Source organism: Engraulis encrasicolus, chromosome 12 (assembly GCF_034702125.1).
Source record: "Engraulis encrasicolus isolate BLACKSEA-1 chromosome 12, IST_EnEncr_1.0, whole genome shotgun sequence".
Classification (NCBI taxonomy): Eukaryota; Metazoa; Chordata; class Actinopteri; order Clupeiformes; family Engraulidae; genus Engraulis; species Engraulis encrasicolus.
In genome coordinates, this window is record NC_085868.1 from 24,366,716 (window position 1) to 24,390,100 (window position 23,385).

A 23,385-nucleotide genomic window follows, 5' to 3' on the forward strand; every position below is an offset into this window, starting at 1 on the left:
CACAGCCAACGTCTTTCTTACCCGAGTACTGTATCAACTGGACAGCAGAATACAGTTATTCCTCAATCATTTTAACAGCACAGTCAATAAACATGACCACATAAAACACGTTGCTATTGGCACTGTTAGGATGGATGCCTACAATTTAATTATGGCAATGCACCTATGTGCTGCTCCAAAGTTTAATTGTATTTTTCGCATAATATGCACATATATTATGTAGGCCTAGCAACTGAAAAGTTACAAAGCATTTTATTTGTTTGAAGAAAGAACATATCTTTACACAATAGTAAATACAAGTCTCGCTTTCCGAAAAGATGTGCCATGGGTGCCACCTGGTGGCGAGTTACATAGAGTGACCCAAACAATTTTCACACAAAATATTGTTTTTTATTAAAATGTGATTTCTATACATTCAGTTTGTACATTTGTACATTTCTTGCGGTGTAATGTCATTATTACATTTTACACTGTAAATGCTGGTGATATCTACTTGAGTACATCTGAGAACAGCTCAATTACTTGCTTACCAACTGATCATAACGACTCACATGACAAAATTCTAATACAACAATTCCACTGCCTCCAGCAGCCTCACCAGCCTCGTGTAGGAGTCCAGGTGCCCACTATCTTTCCCTCAGAGTGGACGTAATACACAGGGTGCATCATGGCAGTGGCACATGCCTGTTGGGGCACAAAAGCGGTGAGCATACAATTAACGGTCAGCAGAAATACACAAAGTAGGCTCACAAATGAATCACTGAAAGTGGCATTTCACTCTGTCACATTTCTGTCCTCATTGAACAATAGTAACATCCTTGTTACTGCGCCGTTTTCATTATTAAGTGTTATCACCAGTGCTTGAAGTGCGGGGGAAATCAGGGGAACTCAGTTCCCCCACCTCTTAATTGTTATTATCAAAGTTCCTGCGCTAATCTTGTGCGTCACATTTTATAAGTGGCAAGGGTTCCTTCACTTCTTTTTGGATGATACAGTATAATCGGACAGTAAGGGTTCCTGCGCTTCTTTTTTCCCACTTCAAGCACTGGTTATCACGCTCAGCTTTTAACTGGGTGGTAATTCTAAACGACCTCCAAAATGTCCTTTCAAAAAGAAAGGCGGTCATGCCTAGTGAATATTCGCAGTGTCTTGGAGTGCTTTCCTTTCTTTTTGATTTTACCATTGCAATTGTAAAATCTCAAATGACCGATACATCATTCACAGGCCCCGTCATAACTTGCAAAACATTTTGTCAGGGCAGTAGTACTCGCCTCGACCTGTTTTAATTGTGTTTGGAACACTGGCCATCGCAGATTCTAAAGTGGAGCTTCAATGTCAATAACATACAAGTCTGTCTTCACATGCCTAACATAGGTTACTTTGAAACATTCCCATTATTCATTGTTGTAACACTGACTGACAGTGTTATCTCCCCCATCTCTTTTCCAAGGAATACAATGGACATTGTACTTGGCAGAGAGACTACGGACACTCCTGGACACTTTATTGGCCACTTTGTCTTGGCTCTATGTGCCACTCAGCTAAGGCACATGTGACATTGTGGACACTTTATATTTTGGTGTGTGTGTGCGTGTGTGCGTGTGTGTGTGCGAGATATGCCTTGGCTAAATGTATGTAACAGTGAGCTATATATGGTTATTTTATGTGTAAGTATGTGTGTAATGTCTCGTGGGCAATGTCTTTATTTATTTGTGTACGTGTGTATGCTACTTGACACCTTAATTTCCCCCTGGGATCAATAAATGATACTCTACTCTACTATTTAACTCAGACTTGACTTGGACTATAATCTTTTTGAAATCTGTCTTGTCTCGGACTCAAACCTCTTTGGACTCGGCACTTGACTAGTCTGGTCTTGGACTTGTCTTGGACTCTACAGGGGACTTGACTGTATTTTTTTTATTGCTGCGGTACTCACATGATAAGGCATCAGGGACAGCATGGAGCCTATTGGGTACTTCTTGAAGTCCAGCTCCCCAGACACAGCCTCTATTCGCCCATGCTCTTGAGTCATGGACAGCAGTCTGGTGACCGAAACACACACGCACACACACGCACACGCACACGCACACACACACACACACACACACACACACACACACACACACACACACACACACACACAGAGCCCTTGAGAATGCGCTGCATCAGCATAAATGTGCAATATCTTCCTCGTTTATCAAGCACTATACATTAATAATAAACATTATATTACAACCGCATGCAGAAGTTTGGACTGGATTATACGTCAATAGCCAAGCAAGTACTTCCAAGTCAGATTACTTTTTTAAAATTTCTACTATTTATTGCTTGCTTCATATACAAAAAATGAGTTTTCCATAGTCTGGGGGGTTCTGCATGGTTGGCACTTTGCTATACCTCTTTGGCTCGGCATCAGAACTCGTAAAAACAAATTTTATGTGAGCCAGTATTAAGTCACTCCATTATTATTTCCGAAACATTCTTTTCTGCAAATGCATGTGGTTGAATTCTGCCTTCAGATGCTTCTAGTCTCTGGTGGCTGATAGACCTTCAATGATGCAATCAGGATAATCACAGCATTTTGGAGGTATTTTTCTCTTTTTTTCCCTTTTCTTATTCTTTTAAGGGGATGATGTTTGCCTCTAGGAGAACACACCTGAGTTATCTACTTTTCTCTGTTATACGCCTGTTACACTATACAGTGTTAACTAAGCCCCAACACAGAACACAACACACCCACCCATTCTGCTGGACGAAGTTCTTTAATTTCAATTCTTGTATCAAATTATTGCTCGTTGTAGCCAAAAACTTTGTAATAAATTCATTATATAACAAGATATGCTCTCAGTGGAGATGTTTAGATTATTCTCTGCAAACCTGTGACACTGAGTTCTGTGATGGAGAGGAGGGAACATGTCCCCATGGTGACTACACTATCATCAAAGTCGTTTCCATGCTGTACTCCAACAATGAGACATCACTCCAGTGTCTGCTAAAGCTTTCTGAAGCCAGCTAGGGACTGATGTACAGTACCATTTCAAGCAACAGAAAAAAACCTGTCTCTTCCAAGCCTTAATCGCACTCTTATTCAGTATGTGCACCTGTGTGTGTGTGTGTGTGTGTGTGTGTGTGTGTGTGTGTGTGTGTGTGTGTGTGTGTGTGTGTGTGTGTGTGTGTGTGTGTGTGTACAGAGTGAATGCAGTATTGCAGGCACTTTTCCCTTCTTCTCATAATTATGCATGTCTAAGAGCAACAATTATTTAAATGTCTAGAGTGTTTTGGCAGTTACTTGGAAAAACCCAAGGCTGAGAGTTGGGAACAGATTTGATTGGGGAGTCAAGAGTATTTGAGGGGACTTGGAGAACGATCTACCTAAGAGCTGATGTTGTGGTGCAACACTACACTTGGAAGCCCTGAAGAGGTCAACACACAACACCAATCTAGCTACACCTACAGCTACAGCTACAGCTACATCTGAACATTTATTTTAACGGATGCCTCCACAGCCTTCAGTCATGGGTGAGCGGTTAGGGCGTCAGACTTGCATCCCAGAGGTTGCCGGTTCGACTCCCGACCCGCCAGGTTGGTGGGGGGAGTAATCAACCAGTGCTCTTCCCCATCCTCCTCCATGACTGAGGTACCCTGAGCATGGTACCGTCCCACCGCACTGCTCCCCATGGGGCACCACTGAGGGCTGCCCCCTTGCACGGGTGAGGCATAAATGCAATTTCGTTGTGTGCAGTGTGCAGTGTTCACTTGTGTGCTGTGGAATGCTGTGTCACAATGACAATGGGAGTTGGAGTTTCCCAATGGGCTTTCAAAAAAGTTAGCGTGTCAAATGCACATTGTCACTTATATTTATTTGCCCAAGTATTGCTTGTATTATTTACTTATATTGCATGTAGTTCCATGATAACTGAAATGCCAGCTGACTAGTCATCTGCAAATGACCCTTCTCCCATTCATGTTGAGGCAGCCATGGCCTGATGATTTGGCATTTTAGTGGGGTTACAGGTTCGAATTCCACCCTTACTAGTAGACAGGGAAGCTGACAAGGGGGGGCAAAAGGGTCAGTTGTCCTGGGCCCAGGGAGAGAGGGGGCCCAGAATTGGGTTTTCATTACATTGTATGTATTGAGGGGTGGCGGCTTTCAGATCACTTTGCCCTGGGCCCAGCAAAAGCTGTCAGAGGCCCTGCCAGTAGATACATGAGAGATCAAAAATACATGGCTAACGTGCCCTTGAGCAAGACACACACAGTAACCCAACATTGATCCAGGATCCTGTACCTTAAAGGTACACTGTGTACGATTTTTAGTTGTTTATTTCCAGAACTCATGCTACCCATTCTCTAATGTTACTTTTTTCATGTATACTTACCACCACCATCCAATTCTAAGTATATAAGAATATATGACTGGGAAAATTGCACTTTTCATGCATGAAAAAGGGGATCTTCTCCATGGTCCACCATTTAGAATTTACAAAGCGGATTCCAAAAAAGTTGGGACACTTGGTATTTTGTGAATAAAATCAAAACACTGGCATTTACAAAACATTCAATAATGTCAATAAGGTAGAGCATTGTGTATAGACAACATATCAGTTGTTAAAGCCAAGTAGAATGATTGTTTTGGGGGTAATTATGTGATCATTTAAAATTTCACCCTTGCAACAAATTCCAAAAAAGTTGGGACAGGGCCAATAAAATGCTTTTTATGTTGGATAAGACTAAACACAACACAAGGGAGGAGACTTAATATTAAAATACTTTGACTGATGGCATGATTTTATTTAAAAGATAGATATTTTGATATGCGAGACATGATTTCAGCAGCTCAACTGATAGGTGTGTTCTTCGCCTTGTTTACCTTCTTGTTATGCTTAATATGTGGCATATCCTGACTGCAAGAAAACAATTTTGTCACCTGTTTACTCTTATGATGGAACCACACTGTTGGAACATAGTAGAGATTGAAATTTGCCATCATTGTGGGGCAATATCTAAAGGCTGTGCTCCAAAATATAATGCCTTGGTAGCTAAGTATGCTGTTTAAAGTCTGAATATATCATTTAGCTCTCATTGTAATGCTCTACATGAGTAAGAAGACCATAACCAAGGCATCTCTGCACCCCTTTACCATCATATATGCTGTCTTTCAGACTGACCACTAAATGAAGCTGAAGTATTCATTTTCTTCATAACCTGGAGGCTTCATGACTCCATGATTTTAAAAAAGAATGAAATATTTTCCATTCTGTAATCAGAGGACAGTTTAACATGTCTCCTATGTCCATCTAGAATGAGCTTTGCCACTTGCAACACTGTTTAATGTCTGCATCATGTGCCTTAATCAAGTGTTGTGTTTATGGTCATTTTTTCAACAGCTGTCATTGTTGGAGTGTCATTGTTTGCTTATTGATGATGGGTATGTCATGATCTCATAACTTGTGCAATGATTTTACAGAACTCTACATTACAGAAATAGGCCTTATATGCCTGCAATTTTGATAACTCAATCTTTCTGTGTAATAGATCAGTAATTAGTCCCTCAAAATCTTCGCTACTAAGTGCCACAACCTCTCTGTGGTGGTATTTTATTTGTGCATTCATGTTGGCAGTCAATATAGTTCCTTTCAAAATATTCCTCCTTGTGTTATTTTTAGAATTATCCAACTATTACAACATGTTTTGGCCCTGTCCCAACTTTTTTGAGATTTGTTGCATGGGTCAAATTTTAAATTAGCACATATTTCCCTCAAAACAACGCTTTTGCCTCATTTTAAATGTTCCTATGTTGACCTTGTGCCATTGTGCATCTTATGCATGGATTGAATGTTTTGAAAATGCCAGCATTTTGATTTTATTCACAAAATACCAAGTGTCCCAACTTTTTTGGAATCCGCTTGCAAAGAAATAGACATTTTTAGCTGCAAAAATGACTGTACTTGGACCATACTAGAAAATATTAGTTTACTACTTAGTAAACTTTCATGTAAAGAACACATTTGGCAATAGGCAGCCCAGTTTCAATGAGCAGCATAGTTGCAGTACCTTTTTTGACCATTTCCTGCACAGTGTACCTTTAATAATTGTAAGTTGCATTGGCTACAATCAGCTATGTGTAACTTTACAGTGCGTATTGTGATTCCGAACTGTGCTTACTTGAGTTCAGGATGACCCTCAATGACAGCATACCCCGTGGGCAGTTTCCCGCCACCGTCGTGGCTGAGGGCTGTCCAACCACAGTCCACCAGCAGCTGATTCCTGTGAGGGTAGTGACCAATCACGCGAGTCAACACGCGCACGGCCACGTCCTTCAGGCTGCACGAGCCAATCAGAGACTGCTGCACATCTGTGGAGCAATGCGATCGGCTAACAATTAATGTCATTTCAACCAGGAACTGGGTTGTATTAGGTCTGGATGAGAATGGGGAGCAAGGCCTGGGGAGCAATGCAACTAAAAATCAGAGGCAAGCACGCATTATTATTTCAACCAGAAACTGGGCCGTATTAGGGCTAGGGTGGGTAACTGTAGAGCAATGTTATGTTAACAATCAATGTCATATCAAACAAGACCAGGGCAGAGTTTAACCAGTGCACTGATAGATACACAACCTGTGACAAAATTAATAAATTAACTCAAATGGCAATTATCATTAGAAGACAATAATATAGTATAGATAGATATTATACTTTATGTATTACATCTATGACACTGACCATATGAGACAAAATACGGATATAGACACTAACCGTAGAAGACATAATTCCCAGGATGCACCTCACTCAGCATGGCCATGTCAGAGATTGGGTGGCTGCAGGAGGGGGTGGAGCCTATGCTGGACTTAACCCCACGTATCCCAGCTGCTTTAAGCCTGCGGGATGGGGAGGTGAAAAGTTTTAGGTAACACCAGTTCAGGACAGTTTAGCTTGGGACAGCAACTTAACCTCAACAACAACAGACTGGCAATAGTATGGGAGAGACTGAGTCAATGAAAAGACACAGTGCATTCATTTGCAGTGCAAGGGCTGACTTTCTCACCGTGTGGCTGCTCAATGGCTATGGCAGTAAATGTAAATGTATTACTGTCAGACATTACACAAGTATGCATTACCCTTTATTGTAGCCATAAAAAAACCAAGACGAAATGGAAAATGCATGTTAAGACAAATTAAAGGTGAATCAAATCTCTAAGGTTTATTGGAACAAATCAATATAATTTGCATTTAGGATGCATAAATGTATAGCCTACATTTGTAGGATGTATAAATACATCATACTTATAATATCATAGTAGCCCCCTTAAAGCACGCTGTACCATCTGAGGCACGCTGTAATAGTCATTGAAAGGTTAATTACCATAGTACTACTCTGCCATGACATGTCACAGGGCCTTTAGTAATGTGCTATGACTCAGCCATTGACATTCTGGTAACAACACACTTGTAACACCATGTTGTGATAAATCACTGGAACATTTTTTTTCTGTGGACACCTTATAATTTGGTGTGTGTGTGTTAGAGAGAGAGAGAGAGAGAGAGAGAGAGAGAGAGAGAGAGAGAGAGAGAGAGAGAGAGAGAGAGAGACAGGAGAGAGAGAGAGAGAGAGAGAGAGAGAGAGAGAGAGAGAGAGAGAGAGAGAGAGAGAGTGACAGAGAGAGTGACAAGAGAGTGTGACAGAGAGTGAGAGACCTGCGTTGGGTGAGCTATATATGGTTAATATATGTGTAATGATGTGTGTAATGTCTTGTGTGTAATGTCTTCTGTATTTATGTATGTATGTATGCTACTTGACACCTTAATTTCCCCCTGGGATCAATAAATGATACTCTACTCTACTCTTTTAACGGGTTAAACCACATCATATTAATTTAGTCATCTTTTATTTAACTGTAATCAGGAGTAAGACCACAACCTTTTCTTCAGGCAGACCTGACCTAACACATTTACTGAGCACATCAGCAAAGCACTGCTAGTAAACAACAACTTGCTGATGTGCTTGGCTATGAGACTTAACTTACTTCTCCATGAAGTGTAGCGTGAGTGTGGTGGTTTCCTGAGCCACAGCTCTGATCTGTTCCTCCCCCTGGCACCCGTACGAGTTGCCGCAATGGGCATACACTCCCGTCAGATTAACGCCCGCTGTCTCCGCAATGTCCTTGGCCAGCCGCAAAGCCCTGGCTTCAGAATGGGGGATGCCCGCTAAACACAAGGCATAAGCAGAACAGTATGTAACTCAGTTTTGATAGGTGAATATTTTCCCTTTTATACTGTATGACAGTACAGTAGGCCTATATTGAGGATCATAGCCTAGTGGTATGCTAGCTACAAAACACAACATGTAATTCAGTTTTAATGTGTGAATGTCACCTTTTATAATATGATATATGGAGTATTTATTAAGGATTATACAACAGAGTATGCCAGTTTAAATACATAATAGGTTCTGAGGTAACAGGTGAATGTGGGGTGACAAGATAATATGTGATTCAGTTTTAAAAGTTATATGTTTCCTTTAATATGATGCAGTATATATGGGATTATAGAATGTTGGATGTCAGCTGCGAAACAGAAATTGTCATTCAGTTCTAATAGGTGAACATGTAATCTTTATGATATGATATCGTACTAAGGACTATACAATATGCCAGGATCATGACATAACACGCTCAGAGGTAACAGGTGAATGGGAGATGCCAGCTACAACACAAAATATGTAATTCAGTTTTAATAAGTGAATATGTTCCCTTCTTATGTTCTCATTTTATATGTTACAGTAAATTCAATTACATTGTAAGCATTGAGTGCGGAGGCCTTTCAGATGACTTTGTCCTGGGCCCGGCCAGACCTGTCAGCGGCCCTGTGTACAGCACATGTGTATGAGCTGGCCACTACTTCTGGCCTCTAGTCCTCACCTCTGCCGTTATCACAGTCCAGCTTCATCCAGACGTGCCAGGATTTGCCCTGTTTCAGCGGCCTCTTCCGCAGCTCCTCTAGGGCGGCGCTATTGTCCACCAGGACATGAAAGAGGTCCAGCCGCTCCGACAGCTGAGCACAGCGCTCCACCTTGTCGAAGGGCAGCGGATACGCGTACAGGATGTCGTCGTAGCCGCGGTCGGCGAAAAACGACGCCTCCGCCAGAGTGGACACCACAATGCAGCGGCGAGACCCACCGGTCATGATGTCCGCACACTCTCTGAGGAACAGGTAGGGAGAGAATAAGACGAGTGGAGTGAAGTGGAGGGCAGACAATTTCTGTGGCACACCATGCTCTAGTCTAGAGCAATGATGGGGAACCTGGAGTCAGAAGCTACAATCCAGTGTGCCAAAAAACCTTTGAAATACACATTTCAATGTGTTCAAAACAGGTGAAATTCTGAACAAAACATGTTATAAACTAGTTTGGCATAATCCCACATGTGTCTTGTTAAACTAAAAGAAACAGGATATACAGTAATTATGACAGATATTGTCACAGAAAGTATACCCCTGATTAACATCTATATGACAAGTATTGTATCCTTTCTTGAAATCTCCTTAATTTGACATTTTCTGAGCATGGCAGGTGCTTTTGGGTGGGAGACGTGACGCCTTGGTTTTTCGTAACATTGGTTAAAAACCAACAAAACTGTTATTTTTCCTCTTAAAAACAAATGTCAATCAAGAAGATGTGGTACATTATGTTTCATATTAGTCTTTGATGAGAAGAAACATTTTTGTTAAGATTTATGTAAAGGTTTATATGTCAAATATCCTGCGGTGTGACTATAACAGTAATGAAACCTGGAATATAATATATATATAAATTAACCAACAACATTTTGAATAATGTATGAAGCATTTGGCATGATTGCATAAATATTAACTTTATATTAAGATATGTGAATGTGAAAAAAACTCAAGACAGTAATATTAACTACAAGTTCAATTTCGTAACACAAATTGCGTCCTGTGGGGTGACATGTATGTCAATGTTTGTGAACAGGCAGCTGCAAGGCCAACTACAAGGGTCTTAAAGACTGGCTCCTAACCAGTCAGTACCTCAGTTATTGGAGAGTGCTGTGGAAGCTTAAGGTGACTATTAACCCCTTAATATTTCTTCATATTGCAATGTTTCTGTCACGCAATGCTTAGGCTCATTTTATGGTGTCCTGTGGTGTGACTGCTCTTATAGAAGGAAAAAAAGTTTTTTATAACTGAAAACACATATTAAAGGGACACTGTGTGAGATTTTTAGTTGTTTATTTTCAGAATTCAAGCTGTCCATTCACTAATGTTACCTTTTTCATGAATACTTACCACCACCATCAAATTTTTAGTATTCATTATGACTGGAAAAATTGCACTTTTCATACATGAAAAGGGGGATCTTCTCCATGGTCCGCCATTTTGAATGTCCAAAAATAGCCATTTTTAGCTGCAAGAATGACTCTACTTGGACCATACTAGAAAATATTTGTTTATTACTTAGTAAACTTTCATGTAAAGATCAAAATTGGCAATAGGCAGCCCAGTTTCAATGAGCAGCATAGTTGCAGTACCTTTTTTGTCCATTTCCTGCACAGTGTCCCTTTAAGATTAAACACAATATCATTATCAAGTTAGCATGAGCTCAGATGTCAGTCATGTATACAAAAGGATTAAAATGGCCATAATGCAGTGAATTTCCTGTGGTGCGACTTCATTTTCCTGCGGTGTGACATGCCTATGCAATGTGTTGATGCAGGACACATTTTCCCAAAAATGGCAAAAATTAGGCGAAATTCCACGAACCACTAAGTGCTTTATTTTTTTCTATTTTTTTCCAATTTTTTCCATCAATTTTTTGAGGAATTGGAAAAACTTTTTCTTTTTTTTGGCGTTACGCCCTTAAACGTCAACCACCATTTTATAGTTGCAAAGTCAGATACTCACATACACAAAATTAATGTCAATGTTGCTTTACAGAAGAAATTCTCATTGAAATCAAGATAGTTGTATGGAAAATACACTGCTTGCACCATTTGACATCAGGTTTGTGTTGATTGGTGTAAAAATTCTGAAATAATCTCCATGTAATCAGTATTCAATGGAATGATGTTAAAGGATAACTTCAGCCAATTTCAACATGCAGTTGTAATGCTCACACTACCCTGGACTTGTCAGTACCTGAGATTCTTTCGCCCTTCAGCCTTTTCCGAGATCCTGGTCATTGTAATGGGGACAGTTTGTTAATTAGTAAAGTTTCATGAAAAAAATAAATTTGGCAATAGGCAACCCAGTTTCAATGAGCAGCATAGTAGTAGTACCTTTTTGACCATTTCCTGCACAGTGTACCTTTAAGTTTGTTTGGAAAATACACATTTATTCTGTGTAGTTGACTGTATTCTATATTAATTTATTTCCATATGGCTCTGCCAGGAAGCATGGCAATAATTTAACTGGACTAATGCCAAAATGGGTGTAGAAGTTAATTGACCCAATAAAGCAGCTGTGGTCCTACAGCATTTCCTTGCAGGACAGTGTTCGTGTGTCGACTCCCAAACACTTCATGCATTCCACTGACACTGCAGTAGGCTATTTTTTTTTTTTTTTGCAGTAACACTACAGCAAACATAGTGTTCAATGCTGCAGTACAATATAGGTTTTCTTTACAAAGGGATGGAGACAGACAGACAGACAGGTAGACAGTGCTCTTTTAACCTTACACCGTTTTGTGTGTTTTCATATGTGGGCGCAGTTGTACCCCAAGCTTCTCAAATCGCTCCAGCATCACTCTGGCGTTCCTCTTGACTGTGTCCAAGTCAACTGTGAATGCTGGAGTGCAAAGGTCTTTCGTGAACTCAGTCTCCATTCTTCTACTGTAAAGACGGAGCTTGCAGCGCTCCTAAAATGAACAAAAGCGAAAAGTACACAAAAATCACAAAAGGGCATTGCAAACTTGGTGAAATAAAAAGCCATGAGTAAAACTAGGTTGTGCTGAAACCATGCATGCAAAAGAATGCATGAGTATGCGTTTGGTAACAATGTAGCGTTTGGCACTTACCGACACAAAGCCTTTCCTTTAATTAGTTGCTGATGTGACAAACCAAATACCGACCAAAGGCAAGTTTGCAACAGTATCTTCAACCTCTCAGTAGTTACTCAGTTACCACCAGGTTTCCTGAGGTGGAGAGGCGTTCGTCGTATGACTACGGAAAGCCTCAAGGTTCAAATCGGATTGAATCATACGGGTTGTGGTTGAATGGAAGAGCATGAATGAAGCGGCCACTCAGGGCGGTTCTGCGCTCTGACAGTGATTGGCTTGTTCAGTGACACGGAAAAATATGTAGGCCTAATTGAAGCGCTCCTCGTTGAAGGACAGATTATTTGTTCTGTCAACTCCGTTTACAATGATATGCACTGCATGATGATAAGCCTTATAATTGCATGATTGAGATGGCATGATGTCATGGGCTCTTTTGTTACACATGCTCTAGCCTAGGCCTACATTGCAAGTGAAAGCATATTCTGATTCCATTTGAAGAAAGCCTTAATTGTCCTAAGAGTTTGTTAGTGGAAGTGTATCTTTGAACAGGTTCGTAAGCAGGCATATCTTAGAAGATCTTCGCATATAAATAATAATAATTAAACAAAAAAATCATCATCAGATCAATATTACAGTTATTATTTTTATTATTAGATTCAATAGAATTACTCATTGAAGGTTACCCCACACCCTTGCTGACCTACATGGCATTGTTGTGTGATCTGCATTCATACCCCAATGCCAACTCACTTCATTGCACAACTCTATGGTGAGGTGTGAATATCTTGGTAACATCATGTGGTGACATTAAATTAGGCCTAGAAATACATCTATTGAAACAAAATCATCCACCCATAACCCTTCAGCATAACAGTTATTAACCACAGAAACAAACATGTTGATCCACAACTTTAGAATCTCATATTGCAGAAAAAGAAGAAGAAGAAAAAAACTGATGACTTGTTACCACAGCTCATTTTATTGATACGCTGAAGTCTGACAGCAACAATGTATGGGTTTAACATTTCAAGTGCCGTTAGGGTGTAAAACAATTACAATCAATCCAAGTTGCGTCTTCATGGCTTCAAGTGTATTCTACAACTGATCACAGTGCCCGGAAAGGTTATTTTTTTCCTGTCTTAAAACGCACTGACATCCAGAGTACACTGCACTGCATGTGAACTTCTTTAAGAACTGAAAAATCAGTGTTCTGATTCTTTGAGCTTTCTCATCTTGTACAAAAGTAGAAATAGTAGAACTCCTACAGCTTTGTGACTTGTATTTCAAGCCACAGTTTTAGTTTAAATGTGTAATGGAAGAAACAGAATGGAAGAATCTAATGAAACATAGGAATGTGTTGCTTTGGCGGTGACTCAGTGTAGGCTATGTGGTGTGTCTGTGTGGTTACGGAATCCCCTGAATTAGCCTAGGACACCAACAGCAATTTCTGTGCAATTGTATGGCTGGTTTGGTTCAAAGATATACAAGATAAACTCCAGTCTGTCTGGGGTTAGCACCTTTGTGTAAATGTCAGTCAACATGACGAAACATGAATGAGGAGTAAAAAAAAAACACTACATTTGAAAATCTGTTTTAAAAAACATTTAACAAATCTTTGGAGTGCTGAAATAGTAGCCTGTTCCTTTTTTTAGTGTGTCTTGATGTACGGATATTCTTTCCCCATCCCTTGCCTTTCAACATTCACTAGTGTTTTTATATCGTCAACATTTGCCTAATGGCAGAATACAATAGTGTAAAATATCAGTATCTCACATACTGTAAGCCTTCATCCAATTATATTGTATCTGCTATAAAATGGTAGTGCTGACTCTTTATAAAAATCCCCCAATAGCTTCCCCCTCTCAGCGCATGACTTTAACAATACTAAACATTTCTGACCCTCCCACCCCCCACCCCCGAATATCTCTTCTTTATTTTCTCTTCTCTTCTTTTATTTTCTCTCTTCTTCTTCCTCTTCTTCCCTTCTGCCTTCTCAGCAGACCCACCGAATGAACCTCTCGAAGAAGTTGGACTTGGCGAGCTGGTTGAAGTCCTGTCCCCGGAAGATGGCCGAGTCGTCGTTGAGAGCCAGTTTGGTCAGCACCTCCTGGTCGACGTCCGACCCCATGGCAACCACCACGGGCACGCCCTCGGCGCGCTTCATGGCCTGGATGCCCTCGGCCAGGCCCTTGTCGCTGGTCACGCCGTCGGTGATGAAGACGAAGGCCAGCTCGGCGTTGCGTCGCGCCTGGCGCTGGCGGTTGGACATCACCACGTTGTTGATGGCGTAGGTGATGGCGGGGCCGACGCTAGAGGATGAGTCCATGTAGGACATGCGCCCCAGGGCGTCGGCGACCAGCGTGAAGTTGTGGGAGAGCGGGAAGACGACGCGCTGGTCGCTCTCGCCGCCGTACTGCACCAGGGCCACGCGGGCGTTGCGCTCGTCCTCGCGATCGCGCGCCAGCGTCAGACGCGCCGCCACGCGCTCCACGAACTCCTGGGCGCGTCGGAAGTTCTCCAGGCCCAGACGCTCTGAGCCGTCCAGCAGGAACACCAGGTCCACTGGCCGCTGGGCACAGCTGGCCACCGCGGGCTCTGAACAAATAAACACACAAACACACAAACAAATAAACAATCAAGATGTTTGTCATGCCGGTTTTACCAAGGCGGCAGACTAGGCATTTGCCTAGGGCCCCACCAAAACTGTCCACTGTCAGCCAACATAGTAAATACCAACTAAAATAATTTAAGAGGGCCCCATGTTTGCATTTCACCTAGGGCCCTCAAATGGGCAGAACTGCCACTGTTTGCAATGCAAGAACATACAGTAGGCTGGACTCACAAAATGGCACAGCTAACCACAGCAGGTGCTAAAGGACAAACACACACACACACACGCACGCGCGCGCACACACACACACACACACACACACACACACACACACACACACACACACACACACACACACACACACACACACACACACACACACACACACACACACACACAGGTCTTTGTCAAGTGAGAAAATAAACTCACAAAATGATTCTTAAATAATGAATGAATGAATTACTTCTATAACACCATACATTCAATCCGTGTTAAAACCAACAACCTTGGTGTCTGTACAGCAAGCGCATACTTTCACGTATGTTTGCATGACAAAGTGACACGTTCTCACTGTACTTGCATGGTTTTACATTATACTATACATTAGTAGTCACAACAAAATGCATTGTATCACAATATATTCTTGTCTAAGAACAATCAACATTTTAACAAAACCACAAAGTCAATCAAGGTTAGGTATCAGAAGTTATATATGAGTTATTTACACTACAAAACCATCAAAACACAATCATTTCTCACACCAAGTGCTTGCTACAGTCATTTATTAAATACTGGTCAACAGTATAGCATATATGAACACTTTTTTACTGTGCATGATAAAATATCTTTGCTGTAGCTATGTATTAATTGCAGTCACAGAGCGCGTGTCACAGTATGTTCTATCCCAATTAGTGTATTGAGTGTGAAAGAAAAGCATACTTATTGTGTAAAAATATATTAAGTACCATTGTTTTAAAGTGCGATAGTGAAGCTTTCTACCCTTTTGTGCATGTAAGTGATGCCATAATTGACATGTTGTCAAATATTATTGTTACTGCAAGGCCCTTGATCAGCCGGATGCCATTCAAACAAAAAAGTGCACCCTTTTAAATCAATTCAAATTTTAGACAATGTTTTTCTCTGAGGCTCCTTTGGTCATTGGATGTCTCTGAAATACACAACAGGAGAAAAAGTAGTGGGCAGAAAGCAAAGCAACCTTGTGATATGATTTTTATCATACAGTATTTAACCATATACACTATGGGGTTATCTTTTGCCAGGGGGTATTCCAACAACATGGTTAAATGATAAACCCTGTTGAGTACTGTACTTTTACAGGCAGTGGTGAGTCCGCTAAATAGATAGCCCAAAGGGATTTAGCACTGCAGCCAGGCTAACTTAATCAGGCTTGCTTCTGAGCCAAATTCTTGGAATACACAGGTGACATAGTTTTGCTGATACCGGTATAAGATGCTGGACAAGAACGGTACATCATACATTGTAAACTCAGGGCTTGTTAATACTTCAATCACGTTATTCCTTTGCATTGTATTTCATCGTGCTGACAGCGCTGTTGATTTCACATATATTTGGACATTTGATATGCTTATGATTTGTATAAAAAATAAACAGAACAGGGGTGTATTTCTAGAAACGATAGTTACTTACTATGTTAGCTACTCTCTTGTTTGCAATACAATTTCCCATTGGCAACTACCCAAGTTGCTAACAGGCTAACAACTATGCTTTCGAGAAATGCACCCCAAAACAGAACAAAACAAAAAATACTGTAATAGACCCAACGATTGCTAACGTTTTACATAAAGCTTTGGCTTAAAATTCTTAATGTGCAAACTGCAAAACAGTTTTTTGAATGGCATGTTGGTACTCTTGTCTATGCCAGTTCATAAACATTACAATATATACAAAGCAGTTATCTATTTCACAATAAAAATATTCACTGTGTGTTTCATAAACCTAGAAACACGATTTTGCAATTCCACAAGCGATTAGGGTGCTGAGGGTTTGGGTGAGCGAAGACCAACCCTCATTGCACACTGTGCGTTTAAAGGAGAATCCCTGCCCATTTCAATATACAGTTGCATTGCTCACCGTGCCATTGACTTACACAATCCCACTGCATTTTTTTGGTTCAGTCCTAGCCGAGATTCAGACCACTGTAATGTCTGAACATATTTCATATATCAAAGACTCCCGAAGTCAGTAGTCACCTTAGAGCAATAACTGTTGGGGTGATATGACCATGTCTACACTTTTCCCCCCTTAGAATGGCCAGTATCTGTGAAAGGACAGAAGAAATGCCATGTTGTCAGGCACTGGCAAGTCAAGTGTAGATTGAGCAATGCAACTGCATGTTGAAATAGGCCAGAATTCTCCTTTAAAGTACTGGCATTAGTATTTTACTGTAGCTTAATAACTGTTAAGTTTTTCTAAGCAGGAGAGGGATGTTTTTGCTTAGGGAAAAAAAAAAAGCGTTGTTATGTACATTGTTACAGATATTGGCAAACAATGTCATACACAGTCACCTCAATTTTCAGCTAAGAGTTAGTGGTTTGGAAGACGGCCGTAACATTTGAAAGCCTGGTAGTTTGAGGTCTCTGCCCTCAGTGTCAACCATAGATATGAACGCTGGATGCCGTGTTGACCACTATATCGGAACATATGGCTTATTACACTGTATGTGGCGTTCACACAACATTATGAAAAACATCGAAAACCGGCCATAAACAGTGGCCACACGCAGATTTAGGCCACGGCAAAAACCTAAACACAGCATCTAGTGTTCATACAGTATCCATGAGTACGAACATGTTAGTCGTTAGTTGTGTTAACAGTTAGGCCACAACATGACTAGCCAGAGCAGAGAAAAAAGCAGCCTTCAGCTTTGAATATAGTATCATGCTGGGAGCTATTGTCAAAAGAGATTCAATTGCATGCTAAAGCTAAGCTAAAGCTGTTCTCTACTTCATTCACAGGTCAACAAGACCCTAAAAAAAAAAACCCAAAAAAACATTGCATTGTAGTTTTTCCGACATCCGTCGACCCTTTAACAAATGTTTTTTTTTTTTTTTTTAAAGGCACAACCCAGAAACTTCTTCTCCCATGATGTTGCCATAGACGATTCTGAACGAGTCAATGAACTGATCGGTCCACTGTTTCCTCTCGTCCCCAGAGGAGAACTTGGCCCGCTGGGCGGTATAGGCCATTGTGGCCACGGCTGTGGTGTAGGAGCTCGGGAACCGCGCTTCCTGGATAGACTTTAATAAGTTTGCCACACTCGGCACTGTGCTTGGGACGGGGTCGTCGTCGTACAGCGGTGAGCCGTCCCAAGAGTACGACCCATCTGCAAGTGAGCGTTAGAACAATAGTTTTAGGGCTCTAAGCCAAGCCCCTTTGAGCACAGTGTCAGTGTGTATAGCCCTTTCATGCAGATGGGATCGCCGACGATCCCTATCACTATTTGCTTAAAAATGTTAACTACCGGTACGTCGTAACAACATTGCTATGGCATTCCCAAGAGTCTTGCGTAAAAGATTAAGACAGTGGTTCTCAACCTTATTGAAGAAACGCCCCCTTGGCCTCATCACATCCCAATACCCCCTTGGCATCAGCATAACACTGACAACGCCCCCTCTTAGTATTACGGAAAAATGGACTAATCCCTCCCAACTAAGCACCGGCCCCTCTAAACTGTATCCTTCTCAAAGCCCCCCTAGAGCTCTCCAACGCCCACTGGGGGGGCTGTACTGCCCCCGTTGAGAAATGATATATGAAGACATGGTCATTACCATTTTGGTGATAATAAGGTTATAAACGTGCCTCTGCATGAAAGGGTTTTAAAATGTTCGGGGAGATTTAGGTTTTTGTGTACTGTACAGAGGTGGACAAATTGTCTGAGAAAGTAAAGGTCCTTCCATGTAGGCCTATTCCCTCTACCTGTTCTTTGATGACTTCAGTCAACCCATGTAAGTAGCTTTCTCATGCAGATGGGATCGTCAGCGATCCAACACACGTTCGGGGAAAACTAGATCACAACAACATTGCAATGAAAATACCCAAAGTCTTAAGTATCGGATTAAGACTTGGTCATTACCATTTTGGTAATGACAAACTCACAATAAAGGATCTGCATGAAAGAGATAAGCCTGGTTCAGGAAACTGGCTGAATGATATGGCAGGACTTTTACGTTCAGTAACCCAGAATGTCCACCTCTGTTTGTAACATGGTAGTCAAGTATATTGTCATTTAACTGAATGTTTATAGTAGCGTAGCATACAATGGCGTATTTCTGAAAAATAACAATGTTTTTTTTTCATTATGTGTCAAAATGCAATTGTATAGTAGCTTCAAAGCTAAGGCAAAAGTCATCTTTCTTAAACATAACAGTAGCAGAGCAAATACAGTAGCCTACTCTCACTTAATCAAAATTGTAAAAGTGTCATTTTGTGTTTTTATAACCAATAAAAAGGATATTGTCATGAAAAATACACCAATATACAAAAATTGCTTCCAGCACGTTGACATCACACTTGTATAATCAGATGCTCTCTCTCTCTTTCTCTCTGTTTCTCTCTCTCTCTCTCTTCTCTTTCTCATTGACTGGATGTTCCACAGCATCAGATAGAACACAATCTCGAAATACAGTATGCCATTCACCTCTTTTTTGACACAATTTAAACATAACATTTGTCAACAACAGTCCAACAACATCCAAGAAATAATTGTACAAAAATAATGAATAAAAAACAAATGGTCAATGAAAACATGAAACAAACAAAGAACCATTGACTCTGAAGTCATTTTGCTACATTGGTGTTTGTCTGAGAGAATGTGCTCACTTACCAGATTTGCATGGAAGGTCAGGGCAGACGATGACAGGGTCTGTAAAACAGAGACAAATCATATCAATCTCCAATGTTCACTGAACTATAACCTCATCATTAAAATTGGCCATGAATAGAGTTGCTTACTCTCTGGGGAAAAAATAAATGACACATTTATAAATTTATCCTCCCCCAAAAATGGTGTATTTCTTTGATGCAATTTCCTGCATTTGAACCAAATAGTGTCCCGTCTTAGCTCAATACGGAACCGTACTTTTGTTTCTAAGTACGGCATGATTCCATATTTCAAGGGACGGATGGTTGGCAACCCTAGTCATGAACAAGACGGATCGTCTGCTGCTCTTGCTGTTGTGACAGATCATATTTCTACAAGTCTCTCTGCTGATGAATACATTACTTAAATAAATGAATTTTACCCAGCTGCAATATATAGTGCTTGGAAATACTGTCTGAATGTAAATAAACCCAGAGTGATACTCAACCAACAACAGCGAGCGAGATTGGCATTGGCTTTGTTACCCATCTGGGAAGAGGATGTGCTCGACCTGAACCCTGTTTCTCGAAAGCGTTAGTAAGTTGCCTATTGGAAAAGTTACATTGAAACCAAGTGAGTTGCTAATTTTGTTAGTAACGTCGTTGTTGAGAATCACACCCCTGGTCCATAAACTCTTTGTGTGGACCTGTCTGGTTCAGTGTGGCTCAGTGTTGGTCAACACTAGCACCAAGCTCCCAAGCGTGGCAGTATAGTTTGAGATTGGCAATGGCATTTGCCACCGCAAATCACAACATGCTCAATATGGCTAATGAACTCTTTGCAACCTGTCTGGTTCAGTGTTGATCACTGCTAGCACCAACCACCTAGGAGTGGTAGTGTGGCAGAGGTTTGCATTGGCATTTACCTGGGCAGAGCACAAGTTTGATCTGATCAATAAACTGTCAGTGTTGGTCACCACTAGCACCAATTGCCACAAGCACCAAGCATAGTGGTACTGATGTTTGAGACAATTGCTACGTTTACATGAGACATTCAATTTGGAATTAACTGACTTTAATTCTAAATAAAGCTCAATTCCGCTTTGAACACGTCACGTAAACACCTCTTAACTCCGAATTAAAGGAAAGATCAAAGTAAACTCTGCGGAACTATTTCATTCTGAATTAATAATTCGGAATTAAAAACATGTCAATGTAGTGGATGGCAGTAGGATTGGCATTTACCTGGGCAGAGCACGTGTTCAATCTGGTCGATGAACTCGTCGGCCACCAGGTCGGCGAAGCGCCTCATGTGGGTGACGCGTCCCGCCTTCGCATTGCCGCCCGTGTTGATGCAGGCGATGGACTGCAGGTTCTCGTTGTCCTCGGCAACGTCGAACATGTCACCGATGCCGATGGCGTTGACGTCTACATCTCGGTTCTAGGTCATAACATTATGCATTATATTATTTTATTATATGGTTGTGACGTCATCTGTCGAATGCTCCATTCATTTCAACGGGGCTCCCCAACGTTCGGACGTCTGTTATTTTTCGATAACGGACGGGTTGGTCTATAACAGACCGCTGTCAATGGCAACAAGACTTTTCACTGCTAAAGCGACTTTTCATCAAGACTCTAATCAGCTGCTGTGATAGACAGCACCCGTTGTCCTGGCTACCGCTGTCAATGGCAACAAGACGTTCACTGCTAAAGTCACTGGCTTGTATACAAGTCAGTGGCTAAAGCGAATGTTTCATATCACTCCGCAGGGGGTCCGGTCTTTTGACACTCTAATCAGCTGCTGTGATAGACAACACCTGTTGTCCTGGCTAGCCTACCTAGCTGTTGCCTAGCGGTGTTCCACAACGGCACTGTTTTGTTTTGCGCAGCAACAATCTTAACATTAAATAGGTCTAAATAAATGACCCCGCATGTGTGAATCATTTAAGTATATCCATATAATAAGCGGGTTAACTTTCGGCGAGTTGGTCGCTTTGTGGAATAGCAGCACTTCAGAGAGAACAAGACCCCTCCGCTCCGCGTCGGGGTCTAAAGATTCTCTCTGTCGTGCTGCTATTCCACGGTAGCGACCTTCTCGCCGAACGTTAACCCTTACTTATTATATGGTTGTGACGTCATCTGTCGAATGCTCCATTCATTTCAACGGGGCTCCCCAACGTTCGGACGTCTGTTATTTTTCGATAACGGACGGGTTGGTCTATAACAGACCGCTGTCAATGGCAACAAGACTTTTCACTGCTAAAGCGACTTTTCAACAAGACTCTAATCAGCTGCTGTGATAGACAGCACCCGTTGTCCTGGCTACCGCTGTCAATGGCAACAAGACGTTCACTGCTAAAGCCACTGGCTTGTATACAAGTCAGTGGCTAAAGCGAATGTTTCATATCACTCCGCAGGGGGTCCGGTCTTTTGTCACTCTAATCAGCTGCTGTGATAGACAACACCTGTTGTCCTGGCTAGCCTACCTAGCTGTTGCCTAGCGGTGTTCCACAACGGCACTGTTTTGTTTTGCGCAGCAACAATCTTAACATTAAATAGGTCTAAAGAAATGTCCCCGCATGTGTGAATCATTTAAGTATATCCATATAATAAGCGGGTTAACTTTCGGCGAGTCGGTCGCTTTGTGGAATAGCAGCACTTCAGAGAGAACAAGACCCCTCCGCTCCGCGTCGGGGTCTAAAGATTCTCTCTGTCGTGCTGCTATTCCACGGTAGCGACCTTCTCGCCGAACGTTAACCCTTACATATTATGCATTACATTAACATAACACAGGATATGGAGATGCAGGACATGTCAAGTATCTATGATCTGTATTGATTGTGTTGACGTCTTGGGCGTAGATGTAGGGGGTGCAGGCAGGCATTCCCTTTACTGTGCAGGAAGAATGATCCCAACACTAATCTTCACCTGGAGTGCCTTAGAGCAAGGGACCTAACCTCACATGAATGGTTCATTAATCCATGCTCTACAGTACCTAGTTGTACAGGGAGGTGAGGAGCTGAATCTATGATCTGCGGTACAAGCACACAGCTACATAGGCCTACTTACTCACACACGCGCCTACACTGGTCATCATGTTAAGCGACCTAGGGTGTTCTGAAAGGCGCTATATAAAACAAAAGTATTAATTATTAGAAGTACCTGGTTGCAAAGGTAGGTGAGGAGCTGGTCGTTATCTCGCGGATCGAAGCGTCCGTCGGTGATCACCACCACGCTGACTTTAGCCTTGCCGCGCTGGCTGTCGCGGATCAGGTTGTCGTAGGCGAACTTGAGGGCCGAGGGGGTGAATGTGCCACCGGCGATCCACTCCAGCTTCTTCACCGCGTCCTTGAAGGCAGACAGAGAGTCGATCCTCGAGTCGTTCAGGTTGATGGCCTGGAACGTGCCGCTGTGACTGTACTGGACCACACCGACACGGGTTCCTGCGGGGGAGATGATGAGGAAGAAGAAGTAGAAGAAGACAGAAGACTTACATCAGATGATAAGACACAATAAAATCTGCAACGTTAATCCAACACTTAGAGAGTATTCTGTGATCAACTACATTCTAGAGGATGTTAAATCAACTGTTGATGAACTCTTGTTGAATTAACACTGTGTTTTTTACTGTGCGGTGTAATCAAGGTCTTCCTGTACAGCTCAACACTGGGGCCTCGAATTCACAACCCTCCAGTCACAGCCAAAGTTTGACATGGGAGGCACAGATGCTAACGTTATTAACGTTCCATTGCCAAACTCTGTCAGTTGGCATCTGTTACAATAGCATAGACAGTGTAGAGTGCAGACAGATTTAGACATGTTTGACTTATCAGAAAAATTAAAAAGCAACACATTTATAGTGTGTTACTTGCGTCCAAAAATGCAAATATTTCGTGTGATCAACGAAATATTTAGTGTT

General features: G+C 41.7%; 2 protein-coding genes across 3 annotated transcripts in view; both read right to left on the reverse strand.

Moving 5' to 3' along the window:
* Positions 1-352: 352 nt before the first annotated feature.
* Positions 353-12,185, reverse strand: zgc:162816 (uncharacterized protein LOC571260 homolog). Its single transcript, XM_063212606.1, has 8 exons — positions 12,032-12,185; positions 11,694-11,872; positions 8,922-9,202; positions 8,028-8,208; positions 6,760-6,881; positions 6,169-6,358; positions 1,940-2,045; positions 353-684 (listed from the first exon to the last, which is right to left on the reverse strand). The coding sequence occupies exons 2-8, from the start codon at positions 11,837-11,839 to the stop codon at positions 595-597; spliced, it is 1,116 nt and encodes a 371-aa protein (XP_063068676.1). The 5' UTR covers positions 11,840-11,872; positions 12,032-12,185; the 3' UTR covers positions 353-594.
* Positions 12,186-12,969: 784 nt separating this feature from the next.
* col6a2 (collagen, type VI, alpha 2) overlaps positions 12,970-23,385 on the reverse strand; it is a 29,682-nt gene continuing 19,266 nt past the window's right edge. The window contains exons 27-30 of one of the 2 annotated variants that reach the window (XM_063211823.1): positions 22,629-22,909; positions 20,709-20,904; positions 19,489-19,527; positions 12,970-14,608 (exon numbers count right to left, since the gene is read on the reverse strand). In XM_063211823.1, coding sequence (XP_063067893.1) covers positions 14,007-14,608; positions 19,489-19,527; positions 20,709-20,904; positions 22,629-22,909 — 1,118 coding nt within the window. In that variant the 3' untranslated portion in view covers positions 12,970-14,006. Of the gene's footprint in view, positions 14,609-17,111; positions 17,989-19,488; positions 19,528-20,708; positions 20,905-22,628; positions 22,910-23,385 lie in introns of those variants that run through there. The other variant, XM_063211824.1, reaches the window with a different exon arrangement.

What these genes read in the sequence shown, in the direction of transcription:
- zgc:162816 (XM_063212606.1), bottom strand. Translation starts at nt 11,839, where the DNA reads ATGGAGACTGAGTTCACGAAAGACCTTTGCACTCCAGCATTCACAGTT. An exon ending in GGACTGTGATAACGGCAGAG is followed by an intron (nt 8,209 to 8,921) that starts GTGAGGACTAGA and finishes CCTTGTGTTTAG; the next exon opens with CGGGCATCCCCCATTCTGAA. An exon ending in ACGCTACACTTCATGGAGAA is followed by an intron (nt 6,882 to 8,027) that starts GTAAGTTAAGTC and finishes CCCATCCCGCAG; the next exon opens with GCTTAAAGCAGCTGGGATAC.